Source organism: Mobula hypostoma, chromosome 27, assembly GCF_963921235.1.
Source record: "Mobula hypostoma chromosome 27, sMobHyp1.1, whole genome shotgun sequence".
Taxonomy (NCBI): domain Eukaryota; kingdom Metazoa; phylum Chordata; class Chondrichthyes; order Myliobatiformes; family Myliobatidae; genus Mobula; species Mobula hypostoma.
This window is the reverse complement of record NC_086123.1, coordinates 31,574,555-31,593,252: the sequence shown is the minus strand read 5'-3', so window position 1 is coordinate 31,593,252 and position 18,698 is coordinate 31,574,555. Positions and strand designations below refer to the sequence as shown.

Sequence of the window (18,698 nt, the reverse complement as noted above, 5' to 3'; positions counted from 1 at the left end):
TATGTTTAGTCTGCATTACATTTTATGGCCATAATCACAAAATGAGTGAGGGAAAAGTCATAAATGGAACTGAAAAAGATTTTTCCCCGTTTATTGATGACCTTTCATCTTATTAGAACATCTATAAGTATAATAAATTACATTTTCATTAGCACAAAGAAGCAGATTTAATTAGCATGAAAGGTTAATTCTGCTTCTTCCTTTGCCAGTGCTATCTGATCAAGCGCTCTCTTTTTTCCTCTTCAAACGCTGCCTGACCTGCTGAGTACTTCTTTGCTTTATTCAGATATCCAAAATCTGCAATTCAATTTTTTTTGTGTGTGTTCATTTTATTTTTGCCTGTCTAATTTTGTCAGAATGATTGTAATCCCTTTTTTGGATCAATAAAGCCGGAGAAAGTGAAGTGACTCATGTACACTAAATTTGTACTAAAGCTAGTATGAGATTAAACTCTACTTCAAACAAAATCTTAAAATGGATTAAGTGATTTTAGGCCTGAAATCTTTTTTCTGATAATCTTCTAACCAGTTGGCGTATATACAATTTGTGAATTATCTTTTAGGTCTTTTTTTCAGCTCGTTATTCATATAGTGGCAGGTAATAAAAGTGAATTTAGATAAGCCACTGTACTTTCAGAGCAAACATTCAAAATTATATAAATTATATATACTGGATATACGTAGCTACCTATGAGTAAAATTTTGCCATGGATGGTGAATTTCAGATTTTTCCCCACTTCAAATGCTGTTGATAAATGTGGGTTTTTAATTTTTAACTTACCTTACATTGCATGGCATCATCACAAAATATGAATTATTGTGTAGTTTTGAAAAGGATTGAAAAATAATATTTTCCCCAGTTTGTAGATTATCCAGGACACTTTTTTTTGTTGATCATCGAGGATACTGCATGTTTTTTTTGGGTAACAGATATCTGACACTGCATCTGTTGAAGGTGAAATGTGCGATATCTTGCCATTGGGATAGATTCAATTTCAATTTTCTGCGTCATGGAATTCATTGTGTAGAGTGCAGACCTCAGTTTACCATCACTTATGGATCATTCTTAGAAACTTATGATTGATGATGGTTAAATCTATCCATCTGTTACATGTCATGAAGTGGTGCCTGGACATTGACTGAAAAGGTTATTAAACACCTGTTGGAGGTGTAACTTAAATTGACAGAATTTTACCTTTGGCCACTTAATGGACAATATTGAGTTATTAGATTAGATTTAATTTAATTATTAATCACATGTGCATTGAAACATACAGTGATGTGTGTCATTTGTGTCAACAACCAACACAATATGCTGGGGACAGTCTGCAAGTCTCATCACAACGATCAGCAGAATAACACGCATCCAAAATACAACAAGCGAGAAGAACACAAATTCCTTCCCCCACCCCACCCACACACACAGACGGGCCTCCAAACTTTGGACAGATATTTGACCTCCGACTTCCAGACCCACCAACCAAAGGCTTAGACCTCTGGACTCGCTGAACTCAGCCCTTTGACCTCTAGATTCATTAACCTCTGGACTTTGAACCAATGACTCACTGATCATAGGCCTCTGACCTCAGGACCTGCCAACCACAAATTCCAGTACTTGCCAAACTGACCCTCATTCTTGTACAATGTTTCAAGTGTAGGAAAAATCTCATTAGTCCTTAGAAAATCTACAATTATAATAAATAATATACAGTGGATTCTGGTTAATGGGCTATCACTGGTTAATCAAGGCAGCCATTTATTTGGTACAACTCTTAAAGAACAAAACTAAATCAAGAAAATAACCAGAATTCTGTTCATTTATTTGGGACAATATGCCAGTTAATTAGGGCAGAAGACTGTTGCTGAATAGTTTTGAACTAGCATCGGTCACGTGCATTTGCATGGCCCTAAATCGTGCTTAGAACGATCAGATTGTTAATCATGTCAGTTGTGTGTGTTTGTGTTCAAAACACAGTGACTTTTTGCACTGATAGTTGGTGAAAAATAAGCAGTAAGACAATTAGGAACTGATTTACTCACCATGGTTTCAAGCATTCAGGCTTGGAGATGCCAGAAACACCTGGGAGCGAAAATGAAATGATTTCACTACTTCAACAAGTTAGGAACATTGAAGAATTTTAAGGTATCAACAATCATCTTGAATGTTACAATGAAAATAAAGATTTGGAGATGCAATCATCTAAAGCATTCTGTGAAGGCAGTCCATTATCTACACTAGGTGTCTATGCTGATTTTGTTCATTTACAGTCAATCAAAAGAACAGAGCAGATGAATTCCTCTATCAATAACTCTTACGAGCCTAGACAAAGTTTTATAGTACTGTGGAGATACTGATAGTGTTCTATTTTGTTCTGTATTTTGCTTAAATACATAAATTGCTCCTCAGTTGAATGCTAGTTTGTCTTTTTTAATACCTTTTAACTATTTCCATGAAATTTTGACCAATTGGGGCAGCGGCTTAATTGGGCCAAAATGTACTAGTCTTGATCTGTCCCAATTAACTGGAATCCACTATGTTTTTTTGCCTAAACAAACATTTTATATGCTATTTTGTAATAATTTAATATAGATTATTGGAACGGAGAGACCTATTAACACACCTTTTATGTTTATTATTTCCGGTGTGGCTTAAATCATGAATTATTAAATTTATAAAAATACCATGTTACAGTACCACAGTCCATGTTCTTTTGTATTGCTGCAGCTCATTGGCTTGTGAATGTGTATTTGCGCTGAATGTACGAACCTTTTCACCCTGTGCACCTTCCTTTCCTCATAGCTTTTTTACGAGAGAGAGAGAGAGATATTCTTAACTTGCTTATTAACCATTACATTCGATAAAGCTATTGTGGCTAATGGAGGGAGGGTGGGGATATGAAGTGATACTGGTTGCCATGTGCTGTCCCTGCTTTCATAATTTGTTCACTTGATGTATCCTGTAATCAATTTGAAGTTCTTGTGTGTTATCACTGACAGCAAAGATCAAATGTGTTGAACAGCTGCTTCTGGCTAAAATCCTGATAGACTGAGGGAAACAGCTCACATCATTTTGTGTGAGTGTTTCAAATAGAAAATAAAAATCACGATTGCTTTTAGTGTTTTCTGTTTGCAATTGCTAAATCAGGCAAAAACTGTCAGTGTCAAATATTGTAGATAATACATTGATATTTAATGAAAGGATTGTACAAGTCAGTTATCTGCTCTTTGGAGAAATATACAGACTGAGATAAATAAGATTTTGTTGAAGACCGCAATCTGTGCAGATTGGTAAAAACACTTCCCTCTTACTGACGCACCTCGGGGATGTTTGCTTAGCCCACTACTCTACTTCTCTATACCCATGACTGCGTAGCTGAGCATAGCTCAAATGCAGTCTATAAGTTTACCGATGATACAACCATTTTTGACAAAATCTCAGATGGAGACGAGAGGGCGTACAGGAGCGAGATATACCAGGTAGTTGAGTAATGTCACAACAACAACCTTGCACTCAATGTCAATAAGACCAAAGAGCTGATTGTAGACTTCAGGAAGGGTAAGATGAGGGAACACACACCAGTCCTCATGGAGGCATCAGAAGAGCAGAGGGTGAGCAATTTCAAGTTCCTGGGTGTCAATATCACCAAGGATCTAACCTGGTCCCAATATATTGATGCAGTTATAAAGAAGGCAAGACAGCGGCTATATTTCATTAGGAGTTTGTGGAGATTTGATTTATCATCTGAAGCATTCTAAAACGTCTACAGATGTACCGTGGAGAGCATTCTGGCAGGCTGCATCACTGTCTGGTGTGGGAGCTCTACTGCACAGGATTGAAAGAAACTACAGAGTGTTATAAAATTAGTCTGTTCCATTATGGGTACAAGCCTCTGTAGTATCTAAGATATCTTCAGGGAGCAGTGCCTCTGAAAGGCGACATCCATCATTAAGGACTTCCATCACCCAGCTGATGCCCTCTTCTCATTGTTACCGTCAGGAAGGAGGTACAGAAGCCTGAAGACACAATGTTAGTGATTCAGGAACAGCTTCTTCCCCTCTGCCATCAGATTTCTAAATGTACATGGAACACTACCCCACTACTTCTTTAAAATTTCTGTTTTTGTACTACTTATTTTAATTAACTATTTAATATACATATATATACTTACTGTAATTCATTTTTTCTTATATTTATCATGTATTGCATTGTACTGCTGCTGCAAAGTTAATAAATTTCATGACATATGCTGCTGATATTAAACCTGATTCTGATTCTGAAAATATAAGCATGAGGTAAACAAAGCTGTATGAACTAAATCATTGAAGAACTGATGGCTTTGGACATCGTTATTATCTGCTGAGTTAAAATTTTATTGGAAGTTTGAAAAATTGATGTGAATTCACTAGTACATAGGTATTAATAGCGAAATGTAGTAATATTTTGATACTCTATGTACTCTATCTAACAGCAGAGGTTATTTCATTATGCCAAGAAGTGAAAGTTATTTCCTGAAGAATAATTTTGATGCTAGAACAGAGCAAAGGTATAAGAATCTGAGAAACTAAGCAAATTAAAAGTAAGCGTAATTACAGCTTCCATGCATAATAAAGTATTAATCTATTACTTATACGGTTCAGAAAATGGAAATCATCATCTGTATAGAAATCATGTTTAATTACTTTTGCTGCCAATTTCCACACTGTTCTCATGGCCCATCTCTGCCACAGCTCTTTACTTTCCAAATTTCAATCTCTCCACCTGAGAAAATGTTGTTTCCATGAACATCCATTTAAAAAAATAATGGAAGAGAAAATTGTCACAAAAATCAGTGGAATTGTGCACTGTTATGAAAATTGGCAGAGGCATGGCAGCTAAGAAGGTTGTCAAAGGATACAGCAGGATACAGATCAGTTGGAAATTTGGGCAGGTTGGGTTCAACTGTACAAATGTGAGATGCAGTATTGGAGGTCAAATGGTGATGGCAGAAACCTTGGGAACATTGATGCATAGGAGGATTTTGGATGCAGTTCATCAGCTCCTGGAAGTGGCAACCTGGGTAGATAAAGTGGGAAAGAAGACCTATGTTATGTTTGCCGTCATCGATTGGGGCATGGAGTCTAAATGTTGGGAAGTTATGTTGTAGCTGTATAAAACTTCAATTAGTCTACACTTGTTGGATTATGTGCTGTTCTGTTGTCATATTATAGGAAGGATGTGAAGGGTTTGCAGAAGAGATTTACTAGGGTACATTGTTTAGGTTAGAAAGTGTTAGTTATAATGAGAGGTTGGAAAGCATGCAAGGAGCCAGCCATATTCAAACTTCGGAGCATTTACCTCGAAGTCTGGTACTGATGCCACTACACCACCGGTTGGCTAATTGCACATATGCTTCCATCTAATTGTGAATCTGAATTTGTATGTTACTTTCTGGTGATATTATTAATATAATAAAGAAAAGGCAATGTAATTTTGAAAATGTAACAAGCCTGTTGTTTCTGAAAGAAAATGGATGGAATAAATGGTTCGTTCTTTCTACTGACAGTCACCTCTCAACAAGGTGCTGTTTCAGTGGTACGGTTCCACAGGTTCTGAACGTTTCCTATACATTCTGCAGATGGCGTTCTTTCTATACAGTGAATATTATTTTTATTTATTGAGATACAGTGTGGAGTTGGCCCTTCTGGCCCTTCGAGCCACACCGCCCAGGAATCCCCCAATCTACCCAATCATGAGACAATTTACAATGACCAATTAACCTACCAATCAATACATCTTTGGACCATGGGAGGAAACCAGAGCACCCAGAGGAAACCCATGTGATCACGGGGAGAACATACAAACTCCTTATAGATAGTGGTGGGAATTGAACCCGGTCACCTGTACTGTAAAGGGTTGTCTCATCTAAAAGTGCTCTACTCTGGGATATTGAATTATCAGTGTTCTCTGTCCTTCAACCATGTCTCATTGGTGGCAACACTATTATAGACCTCTATGTTAATAGAAGCTTTGAATTTATCTACATTACTAGTAATACTCCTTGCATTAATAGAGACACAGCTTAGCCCTGAATTCACTTGATGTGTACTTGTTCTGCCTACTACACTTACTAACTGTTTCTGCACGAGGTGATTTTACTTCTCCTTCTGGACAAATATTCTGAGTTCCCTCTGCTAATTCTGTTTAAACCATCCCCATCAACGTTAGCAAACCAGCCAGCCAGTAAGGATATATCATGACGTTTGGTTGTTCATCCTCCCCTTTCAGAACATCCTGCACCCAGAGAGGTAACCTAGAGTCTCTTTGCAAGCACAGGAATACCGACATGCCCTCCCTTACAAAAGAATTCCCCCCACTATCATTCTCCCAGTACTGTTTTCTAGCCCCTCCCCCCACTGCCATCCAACAAAGTAGTTCTCCCTTAGGAGGACATATCCCTACAACAGGATCCAATATACTATACTCGTTAGAGAGGAGAATGACTTGAGTTGTTCTTGCGCTACCTGTATCAACATGCACAAAATCATGGAGGAACTCAGCAGGTCAGGCAGCATCAGTGCAGGAAAAATAACAGCCTGTGTTTTGGGCCAAGACTCTCCTGGTGGTCACCCATTGCCTCCCTTTATGTACCTGTGGGAATGGCCATCTCACTAAGTGAATGTCTACTACATCTTCTACTCCCGAAATTAGCGATAGTGAGTACATTCGCAGCTCCAATTAGTTTGAAAAATCTTCCAGGAATTATAGCTGGATGTGCTTCCTGCAAGTGCAATAAATAAGCACACAGGAAATGTTCTTGATCTCTCACATCCTACAGGAGGAGTATACTACTGATCTGGCCTCCATAACATTCATGTCTACTCAATTTGCTTAAGACAGCATGACTGAGAGCAGAGCAGCTGCTTGCTTGCTACAGTGAATGTAAGCCAAGGGAATGTCCTGGCGTTCTAAATATACACTCCTTGACTTTTGTTGTCTATTTTAATACTGGCAGCAAACAGCAAATATTGTTGAAAGGTCATATTGTGACATTTAGTTATGTGCACAAACTCAAAAGTAAAGCAGCATGCTTTTTATTGTATTGCAAACAGTAACTATTGAGCTCTTAATGCTTAAAGTCATCTTCTAATACGTTGGTAAACAACAGTAGTTTGTCAAAACCAAAGTCACTGCTGAAAATCTAAACAGATAATGGAAAATTCAGCGGATCAGGCAGTACAACACAAAGAAGAGAAAATCTGCGGTTACTGGAAATCCAAAGCAACACACATAAAATGCTGGAGGGACTCAGCAGACCAGTCAGAATCTATGGAAAAGAGTAAGCAGTCAATGTTTCAGGACAAGACCCTTCATCAGGACTAGAAAGAAAGATGAGAAGTTAGAGCAAGGGAGTGGAGGAAGAAGTACAAGGTGGTACTGTTTTGGTCACCTACCTACAAGGTTGAAAGAGTACAGAGAAAACTTACAAGGATATTTCTGGGACTGGAGGACCTGGGTTGTAAGGAAAGATTGAATCTGTTAGGACTTTATTCCTTGGAACATAGAAGATTGACAGGAGATTTGATAGAGGTTTACAAAATTATGAGGGGTATAGGTAGGATTTTTCCACTGAGGTTGAGTGGGACTTGAACTGGAGGTCATGGGTTAATGGTGAAAGGTGAAAAGTTTAAGGGGGATCTTCTTCACATGCAAGAGTGTGGAATGAGCTGCCAGCACAAGTAGTGAATGTGAGCCTGATTTCAACGTCTACGAGAAGTTTGCATTGTTACATGGATGGGCAGGTTGATGGGACTAGGCAGTTTAAATGGTTTAGCACCGTCTAGATGGGCCGAATGGCTTGTTTCTTTGCTGTACTTTTTGATGGCTCTATTACTGTAAATGGCTGATACAAATGGGCATAACTTTAGGACGTTGGGAGGAAAGTATGGGGAGATGGCAGAGGCAGGTTTTTATAGAATGGTAAATGTGTGGAACACACTGCAAGCGGTGGTAGTAGAGAAAGATATTTTAGGAATATTTAAGCGACTCTTCGATAGCAACGTGGTTGAAAGCAAAATTGAGGGCTACATGGGAGGGAAGGGTTAGATTGATTTTGGAGTAGGTTAAAGGGTCAGCACAACATCATGGGCCGAAGGGCCTGCACTGTGTTGTGTACTATGTTCTACGATTATATAAATGTGTGGTATAACAATTAGAAATGACTAAAATGAACTATTTTTGATTCTGCAACCACTGAGCAGACAAAACATTAACATTTACGGGAGTATGAGCTCTGATTTTAAGGCTATAGGAAGTAAAAGTCAGAGGTGGAATAATTACTGGAAAGGAGATAATACAGGTTTGAATTTGATCCTGAAGTTTCCCAAACGCTGGTGGTTCTGCATAGCTCTTATTTTAACTTGAATGTGGCTTAGTCAGGTATTCATGTTTTCCTCAATTAAATTGGTAAAGCTTACGTTGGTGAATGTGTGCAGTGTTAAATTCATAAATTTCTGTGAGAATTAATATACCATCAGTTAATCTACTGTCTTATTTTAATAGAGATGTTAACCTGATTAAAAATGTTAAAGCTTTACTGAATCACACCTTTGTGTAGATGAGGCAACTTAATCAAAAGGAGTCTGTTTATTTATCTTTGTAGATGGAGACAGAGCCAGTCAAAGCCCAGTCACTACAGTTTGAAGCTTCTCTTCCCAACGGGGTAGAGGAGAAAGAGAAGGAGAATGCCGATGAGAAAAGTAGCATAGCCATCCAAGAAGATCTGAGTGCTATTGAAGATGAAGAGGTCCTAGACAAAATGGTACGTTTTCTTTGAAGAAATCATCACGGTTTCATAATAGAGTTGTGGGGAAAAGCTGCTTCAGCACCACTGATTTGTTCATATGAGCTATCAGTAATCTGTACTTTAAATGCACCAATTCAGTGGTCAAAGTACAATGTTAAGCTACATTTTAGCTTCAATTAATATCGAGCTTTCAAATGACAACTGAACATAATTACACGTCATTTAATTCTCTACCTTTTAAAGATATGTTATACAGGAATAAAAATCCGTGGTAATTTTAAGGTAAAATCGTGATTTTTATGATAATACCAACTGCAATTTGGAAAGTGTAACAGTGCTGCTGTAGGCAGAAAGATAATGGAGAATTACAAGCTAGTTAATCTAAAGTCAGCTGTGGGGAAAAATGCTGGTATTTATTATTCAGAAAGTAATAGGCTATCAAGTAAAATAATACAGTAATTAAACAGAGTCAATATGATTTAATAAAGAAAACTTGTGTTTGACAAATGTATTAGATTACCTTGAGGATGTACTTTTTGTATCAAAAATTTATCAGCAAATGTTCTGTCAGCGATGAATGCACAGCCAAGTCTCAGTCTGTCGTATTCATCCAGATGTATTTCCAGAGCTTTATGGGTAATGATCAAGATCGGTTACAATAAGCTTTGACAAATTTCTATAGGTGTGTGGTGAAGAGTATATTGACTGGTTTTATCACAGCCTGGTATCAAAACACCAATACCCTTGAATTTAAAATCCTACAAAGATAAGTGGATACAGCCCAGTCCGAAACGACTAAAGCCCTCCCAACCATTGAGCACATCTACATGAAGTGTTGACGCAGGAAAGCAACGTCCATCATCAGGGACTCCCCACCACCCAGATCATGCTGTCTTCTCACTGCTGCCATCAAGAAGAAGGTACAGGAGCTTCAGGGCTCTCACCACCCAATTCAGGAATAGTTATTACCCCTCAATCACCAGGTTCTTGAACCAGTGGGGATAACGTCACTCAACTTCACTCGCCCCTTCACTGAACTGTTTTCACAACTTATGGACTCACTTTCAAGGAGTCTTCATCTCATGTTCTCAATATTTCTTGCTTATTTATTTATTTATTTTTATTTCTTCTTTTTCTTGCGTATTTGCAGTTTGTTGTCTTTTGCACATTGGTTGTTTGTCCTGTTGGGTACGGTCTTCCATTGATTCTATTATGGTTCTTGGATTTACTGAGTATGCCTGCAAGAAAATGGATCTCAGGGTGGTATATGGTGACGTACTATATATGGACAGTACTTTGATAATAAATTCACTTTGAAGTTTGAACTTTGAATGATCAGTATTCTCCTGTTCAGAGTCAATCAAACTTGGTTAAAGACAATTAACTCAGCATATGTTGCCAATCAAAATTGTGAGTTTTTTTCACGATTGATGTGATACATCTATCCACCCTTAAACATTTGAGATATTCTGAGTGTTTAAATCTTGTGGTTTCAGTAGGAAAGAGAAACACATTTATCTAAATAAATAATACTACTTTGTAATATATTTTTCAAAGCTCGATGCAACAACAGACTTTGAGAAAAGGAAATTGATTCGAGCTGCAATGCGGGAGCTTCGGAAAAAGAAAAGAGGTGGGTATTTTAAATGAGAAGGCACATTGTGCAGCACAAACAATGTGCTTGTCTTGTGATCTTGCAAATAAGGAGAGATTATCCTTGGATTTCTTGGAACTCAGGGAAACCAGATAATGGTAGAGCATTGCTGACATCTTGGTTTCTTGATGGATTTATATTTAGTAGGTTAAGTAGATTATTAACTGAATCGTGCAAGGCTATCCTAAATCAATGGACCTCGGCCTAGAGCCTGTTTATTTTGATAGTTCAGTGGCGATTGGCTTCATTCCTCTGCAATTCTGTTTTTTAAATAATCTTTTATGAATATGCTATTGATTATCAAGACCAATATGAGAGGCACAGTCTGCTGCATATTATATAAACAAACATTTGACAGATTCAAACAAGTTGCTGTTGTAAGATGTTTACATTTTTCCCCTTTTCTCTTACACCAGATCTACAAAAGCGTGTCTTGTTAACTCAAGTTTTCTCAGTTATCAAAATAGATGTCATAGTGCTTGATGCTCATTCTTGTATCATTTTCACTGCCTAACATAGAAGTGAAAATATTGGATTTGATACAGCTTGTGATAATGCTAAAATCTTTTCTAATGTCTGTATATATTGATGAACATAGGTATCATCTTTTTAATGTGGCTTTAATACTAATTCTTGTTTTCTCAGAAGAGCTGCCTCGTTATGTGTAAGAAAGCTCATAGATAGGCGATGGATCTTGCCAAGCTCCTGTATATGAAAACTTGCAATAATATAAAGCTTCTTTGTTCTCAGGATGTCCTGAAGCACAACATAGTCAATTGATTATTTCGATGCTGCTGTTATGTGTCAAAAGATACTTTACAAATGACAAAGTGATATGGTTTGCTTTTGTGGACCTGATAACCTTATTAGATCTACCAAATAAAGGCATTCATATTATAAAATGTTCACATTATGCAACTAATCAAATTGGAGATTTAAATACTGTTCTGAGCTTGTGTTACATCTTAACCGTATTTTTAAAAGTAATTTTGTGATTTTGCATGATCACAAAATCCAAAAATATTAATTAAAATGATATATAAAGTAAAATATCTTAATTTAGATGTTCTAATTTCAGAAGGTTGAAATGAACTAATTTTCTTTGGTTGGAGACTGAATTGGAGAATACTCTTACCCAGTTAATTGGAAGTGACACCTTCATAATTCACAAGAATTAGTAGAGGAATAGATTTGAGTATTACAACTTAATATACAGATTAATACATTTTTGGTATGTTGTTTTTGAATAAAGTAAATTGGTTTATAACCATGGAAAAATGTTAGTTCTAAACTTGCAGTATTTGTTTTTCCAAGTTTGTGCAGCAAATTAGAATATTGCCTGGGAGTAGAAGTAAGAGACTCAGTTTTCTAACAGTATTTGTACCAAAGATCAGTGATGGGCATGTTGGGTGGATGAATTGATCGTGAGATTTGTACGAATTCTCATCAGGCATTGGAGAATCCCAGAAGTTCCAGAGTTTTGACTTATAACATTTGGGATTTTTTATTTCATCTCTCTTTAGATGAACGAGAAAAGGAGCGTGAAATGAGACTACAAGAATTGAAACAGAAATCAGAAGATGCAAAGAAAACAAAGTCTTCAAATACCGCTGAAATGACTGTATCCAAAACAGAAAAATCTGCAGATGGCAAGACTGTTACCTCAATGTCAAAGACTGAAAGAATCACCCAGTCAGGTACTAAGTATTATGTTCAGAGGTAGAAAAGGAAGATATTGTGGCACTGTGGGTGGGTGGGGGGTGGGGCGTGGTCAACAGCTCAACATTCCTAATGACCAGTGCTATTTATTGTTCTTGTTAAAATGCTTTGTGGGATTATGGTGGGATGTTCAAGTTCATTTATTGTTACATTTTAGCTTGGGTTATACAGTTATTCGTACATGCATTTGTAGGTCACCCTGACTGTAAACAGCGTGTGTGGCTGAGTGGGTTCTCTCCCCAGGTCATTGCACCAGTCTGTTCTTGTGCTTGTTGAGTTAAATGAGCTTTTCTTGTTGAACATCATTGACTAAATGCTCGCCACAATATTATTGGTCTGTTGAAGAATAATTTGTATAAAATAGAAAAGTGGGCTTAAAGCCACAGGTAACATTTAGCAATTGCAGTGAGTCGTAATGCTTTCTACAGTTAATGTGAAGTTATCGTCTTTCAACTGCTAGTTTTGCAGAAGGCAAGTTAGCTAAAGCACCAAACAATCCTTCTTAGTTCAGATGAAGGCATGAAAATCGGAAAAATAACTACAGTAAGATGTTGATCTCAGTTAAAATGAGACATGGATTAGATACCTCACCTACAAAGTGAGTATTATGAGAGTAGAGGTATTTATACAGAGGAGAGGTTCAGGGAAGATTGTATTATTGAAAAGTATTGATAAAATAAATTTGTAGTTTTGATTATTTATCTACAAGCTCTACAAATACAGGTATGTGTAGACAGAATGTAGAGGAAAGAAAGTAAAATTTAACTACAGAAAATGTAACATGCTGCTTGAAGAAACTTTCAAGGTTAACACTATTGGCAAATTCTGGTGGGTACTTGGAAGCTATATAGGAGAGAAAGCAATCAAAATATATTAAGACTGAAAAAAGCTGCAGGTCAACCCATGTTACTGATATTTGGGTTATGGAAATTCACCCTTACAGAATTCACAAATTACTACCCAAGAATTTGAGATATGGAATAAAATTCGCTCGCATAGCATTTTCATGGAGGAGAAAAAAGTATATGAATGCAAAATTTTTCCAGCTTGTGTTTCCAACAGGTGACACAGTTTCACATAACAAAAAATTGTGATGCAGGCTGTTTTCTGGGAATGCATTTCCCACCTCCACTCCCGCATTTGACAAGGTTCCACACGGTAGGCTTATTCAGAAAGTTAGAAGGCATGGGATCCAGGGAAGTTTGGCCAGGTGGATTCAGAATTGACTTGCCTGCAGAAGGCAGAGGGTGGTGGTGGAGGGAGTACATTCAGATTGGAAGATTGTGACTAGTGGTGTCCCACAAGGGTCTGTTCTGGGACCTCTACTTTTCGTGATTTTTATTAATGACCTGGATGTGGGGGTAGAAGGCTGGGTTGGCAAGTTTGCAGATGACACAAAGGTTGGTGGTGTTGTAGATAGCGTAGAGGATTGTCAAAGATTGCAGGGAGACATTGATAGGATGCAGAAGTGGGCTGAGAAGTGGCAGATGGATTTCAACCCAGAGAAGTGTGAGTTGGTACACTTTGGAAGGACAAACTCCAAGGCAGAGTACAAAGTAAATGGCAGGATACTTGGTAGTGTGGAGGAGCAAAGGGATCTCGGGGTACATGTCCGCAGATCCCTGAAAGTTGCCTCACAGGTGGATAGGGTAGTTAAGAAAGCTTATGGGGTGTTAGCTTTCATAAGTCGAGGGATAGTGTTTAAGAGTCGCTATGTAATGATGCAGCTCTATAAAACTCTGGTTAGGCCACACTTGGAGTACTGTGTCCAGTTCTGGTCACCTCACTATAGGAAGGATGTGGAAGCATTGGAAAGGGTACAGAGGAGATTTACCAGGATGCTGCCTGGTTTAGAAAGTATGCGTTACGATCAGAGATTAAGGGAGCTAGGGCTTTACTCTTTGGAGAGAAGGAGGATGAGAGGAAACATGATAGAGGTGTACAAGATAATAAGAGGAATAGATAGAGTGGATAGCCAGCGCCTCTTCCCCAGGGCACCACTGCTCAATACAAGAGGACATGGCTTTAAGGTAAGGGGTGGGAAGTTCAAGGGGGATATTAGAGGAAGGTTGTTTACTCAGAGAGTGGTTGGTGCGTGGAATGCACTGCCTGAGTCAGTGGTGGATGCAGATACACTAGTGAAGTTTAAGAGACTACTAGACAGGTATATGGAGGAATCTAAGGTGGGGGCTTATATGGGAGGCAGGGTTTGAGGGTCGGCACAACATTGTGGGCCAAAGGGCCTGTACTGTGCTGTACTATTCTATGTTCTATAAAGGGGGCTCGCCATTGCATATTTAGAAAGTCGGGGATGATTAGATAGACCTCTGTGTTAATGCATTCAAGACAGTGAAAACACCAAATGCTGGAAGAAGCCAGCAGGTCAAGCCGCATCTGTGGAGACAGAAGATTAAGTTGACCTTTTAGGTTGAGAATTTGCATTAGGACTGAGAGGATCAGAAAGATTGCCAGTACATAGCAACACGAAGGGAGGTGGAGTAGGCGGGACCTGATGGGAAGGGGATGGTGGTAGATGGAACCAGGTGGGGGGAGGAAATGGAGTACAAACAAAAGGAGAGGAAAATTATGTAGACAGATGAAAGTGTGAGGGAGGTGAGCACCGGGGTTGTGGAAAATTAAATGTTTGTAACACTAGAACAGGGTTTGCTCCTTACAGATTACAAAGTACTTTAAACCCTTTTCAGTTCCAAAGTCATGGAATTTTTTCATATAGTGGTCTGCCAACTGGTTTTTACCAGAACAAGGAAATATTGTTTAAAAAATAAGGGCCAATCATTTAAATGGAGGTGAATAGAAATTTATTTTCACAGAGGAGGGTGAATTTTACAAATTCTCTATCCCAGATTGTTATGGAGGCTAGATCATTTAAGGTGACAGTGGATACATATTGAAATATCAGGAAATTGAGGGCTACATGGATCTAGCAGAGAAGAGGAACTAACAACTGCGGCCAACTATGACTAGATCAGCTATGATTATATTGAATGACAGGATAGGCTTGAGAAACCAGGTGGTCTACTCCTCCTGTTGTAAATTTGGTGATGAAATTTATGCTTTGATGAGCATAGAACTATCAGCTAACATATTTGTGGACATTGTTCACAATAAGGAAAGCTTCACTTTCAGATGAATCTATAACCTAGCTTCTGTATCCAGTCCAAAAACCTTGTACCACCTATTATTTGCATTGGCTTGTTTGAAGTCAATTGGAAGCTGACCAAGTTTACACTTTGTTTTCAGAGGTAATTGAAATTTGGTGCAAATAAATGAATAAGATCATACAATTTAGCAGTGCAAACAACTTCTGTCAAAAGGTTGAAAACTCTTTAACAGAACCAGGAAATTTAAAAAAAATATTAGCTTTAAATTAGAGAGGGTGGGGGATAGATAAGACAATGAAAAATTCTCTGATCGATCCAATGGGGGTAAATAGTTGCATTGGATATATGAATTAATAATTGCATAATTATGTACTTTATGGGTGTTAGATATGTGGATTATGACCAATGAAAAAATGGCTGGATTCACTTAGCATGTTAGTGCAAGGGTGTTTATTAGGTGCATCAAAAATGAGCGAAAATAGTGAAAAAAATCCTGCCAATATTTACAAACAGGTATCTGCCAGAAAACACAATAGTTCTGTACTTGTACTTGTCCAGTGTGAACTCCTGGCAGCCCCAATCTCTCTCACTGAGCGATGAATCCCATTTATTGGAATCCCTGTGTTACCTTAAACCTTGAATGAAATTACTTATTCACTTTTCAAAACTAAATGCAGTTTTGGCTGGTGCTCTACCCTATTAAAAGTACCTGCATAATGATTTTGTGTTGAGACAAATTTCCATGTACAGAATTACTGATAATTATTCTGGTCTTTTAGGTGGCGGCAACAGAACTTTGCAAACAACAACTGTGGAATCCAGTGTCGTGAAGAAAACTGATGGTAAGCAACCGAAATTGGATTAATATGAGATCTTTTACTATGCTCTGTTCTGCTATGGATGAAGTAGCGAAGTCTTGGAATAGGATATATCATCCCACGAGAAAAAAGCTGAAACTTAACCTCAGATCGTAAACTGCCAGGAATATCTGGAGTTTAATCTGCATTTATAGCAAATGCTATTTCTCAAATTTAGCATATTTCTCAAACTTATTTTGGGTTTCCAGTCCAGAGACTGGGAAGTCAGAGTAGGGAATTCAAACTCGTGTCTCAAGTCAAATAACCCAAATGTCTGGATACTAGTCCTATGCTACAATATCCCACATGAGAGGTTTAGTTTCATTTCATGTTGAGACCATAAGAAGAAATTAGATTTACATATTGCTCATTTGGGACAACTTTACTGAGGTACATTATTGGAGCAATATGGGACAAAATTGATACCTTTATTTCCCTCTTAAACAGGAGGAACATCTGTCATCCAGACCAAGACCTCCTTCAGTTCCAGCAGCAGTACATCCAAAAAGGTTGGCAGGTGAGCAGGGTCTAGCATCTTTTACTCTTTAGTTAATATGCATTGAAGTTTTCCCTCCAGTAGGCATAATTTTTCAATCACCATTAATCATTTAGCACTCAGAATGCATTCCCAGCAGCAAGGGCACTAATGAGATAAGTGCTAGACAATAGATCATATAATAACATTACTGACAGAAACCTGGTGCAAACCCATCCCTCTCCACTACTGCCTGGGACCCGGAATGCCAGATATCTGGTGTGCATTGCACTCTTTGCCGTGCTGAGTGCCAGGAACCTAGCACAGATCTCTGCCCTCTGTTGGTGCTCCTGCAGCAATGAATTACCTGTGCTTCAAGGTGCTGTTCAACACTGAGATGCGGGACTCACAGATGGCCCTAAGTGACACCTTGAGTGTGGATTATTGCTGAGGATGGACAGCGCCTCAAACTCTTCTTCATAATCAAAATCAGGTTTAATATCATTGGCATATGTTGTGGCACCAGTACTTTGCAATACATAACAGTAGAAACTGTAAATTACAATAAGAAGTATAAAATTAAATTAAATAAGTACTGTGGAAAGATAGGAAAAGAAAACTGAGGTAATGTTCATGGGTTCATTGAGAAATCTGCTGGCAAAGGAGAAGAAGCTGTTCCTGAAACATTGAGTGTATGTCTTCAGGCCCCTGTACCTCCTCTTTGATGGTAGCAATGAGAAGAGGGCATGTGATAGGAGCCCTTAATAATGGATGCTGCCTTTTGAAGGGGGCCTGGATGCTGGGGAGGCTACTGCCCAAGACAGAGCTGACTGAGACCACCACTTCCTGCAGCTTTTTGCAGTCCTCTGCAATGGCCCCTCCATACCAGTTAGAATGCTCTTCATGATACACTGTAGAAATTTGTGAGTGCCGTTGGTGACATACCAATTCTCCTCATGAAATATAGCCAGTATCGTGCCTTCTTTGTAATTAAGGCCATAAGACATAGGAGCACTTGACCCATCAAGTCTGTTCCACAATTCCATCATGGCTGATTTATTATCCCTTTAACAACCAGCTGATCTGTCTTGTTCCTGTACCCCTCCTCGGCACCATCCGAAATTCTCCCATCAATAGTTGTATCATCAGCAATTTTAAAGATGGCGTTTGAGCTGTGCTGAGGCACTTATTCGTGGGTGTAGAAAGAGTAGAGCAGTGGGCTAAACGTGCATCCTTGAGGTGCATTAGTGTTGATTGTCAGTGAGGAGGAGATGTTACTTCCAATCCATACAGACTGTGGTCTCCCAGTGAGGAAGTCAAGGATCCAGATGCAGACATCCCACCCTGCAAAAACTCATTTCAGGGAGGTAGCACCATCAATTTGCGGGAGACTCCCGGAACTTCTGGGAGAGGTGGGATGTCTGCAATAGAGTAGCTCCTTAGCAGCTAGCCAGCTAGTTTAAATAACATTAGCTATACTAATGAACAAATGACACCTGTTAAACTCACCTCAACATGTCTTTTACAGTCTTAACCCACCATGGGCAACAGAAAAGTCACTGTTGCAAACAGTGCAGTGAGCAACACTGTCATTATTTTTGACCCCTTTTGGGCAGGGGTACACTTTAGGGTAGTCTGGGGTGACGTACATTTTATATTTTCTTTTTTTGGTAAACTGCCATGGCGTGCTCTTGCTCTCTCTCTCTCTCTCGCTCTCTCGCTTGCTTTCTCTCTCTCGCTCACGCGCTCTTGCTTGTTTGCTCTCGCTGTCACGCGTGAGCACTCTCTCTTGTGGTCGCTCTCGCACTTTCTCTTGCTTTCTCTCGCTCGCTCGCTCTCAAAAAATTGATTTCCGTGATATTGTATATAATTTGCGGGCATCAGGGAGCTACTATTAATATGCGGGAGATTCCCGGAACTTCCGGGAGAGGTGGGATGTCTGCAGATGCAGAGGGAGGTACAGAGGCCCAGATTTTGGAGCTTGTTGGTTAGAAATGAGGGTATGATTATGTTGAATGCTGAGCTGTAGTCAATAAGCAGCAGCTTGATGTAGGTATTACTATTGTCCAAGTGATTAAAGGTCGAGTGG

The 18,698-nt window shown here is 38.7% G+C and overlaps 1 protein-coding gene across 2 annotated transcripts in view; it reads left to right on the top strand.

Moving 5' to 3' along the window:
- Positions 1 to 18,698, top strand: part of smtnb (smoothelin b) — a 272,508-nt gene that overhangs the window by 221,025 nt on the left and 32,785 nt on the right. For both annotated transcript variants that reach the window (XM_063034479.1, XM_063034478.1), the window contains exons 11-15: positions 8,639 to 8,797; positions 10,340 to 10,415; positions 11,960 to 12,133; positions 16,057 to 16,119; positions 16,582 to 16,651. In XM_063034479.1, coding sequence (XP_062890549.1) covers positions 8,639 to 8,797; positions 10,340 to 10,415; positions 11,960 to 12,133; positions 16,057 to 16,119; positions 16,582 to 16,651 — 542 coding nt within the window. The remainder of the gene's footprint in view (positions 1 to 8,638; positions 8,798 to 10,339; positions 10,416 to 11,959; positions 12,134 to 16,056; positions 16,120 to 16,581; positions 16,652 to 18,698) is intronic.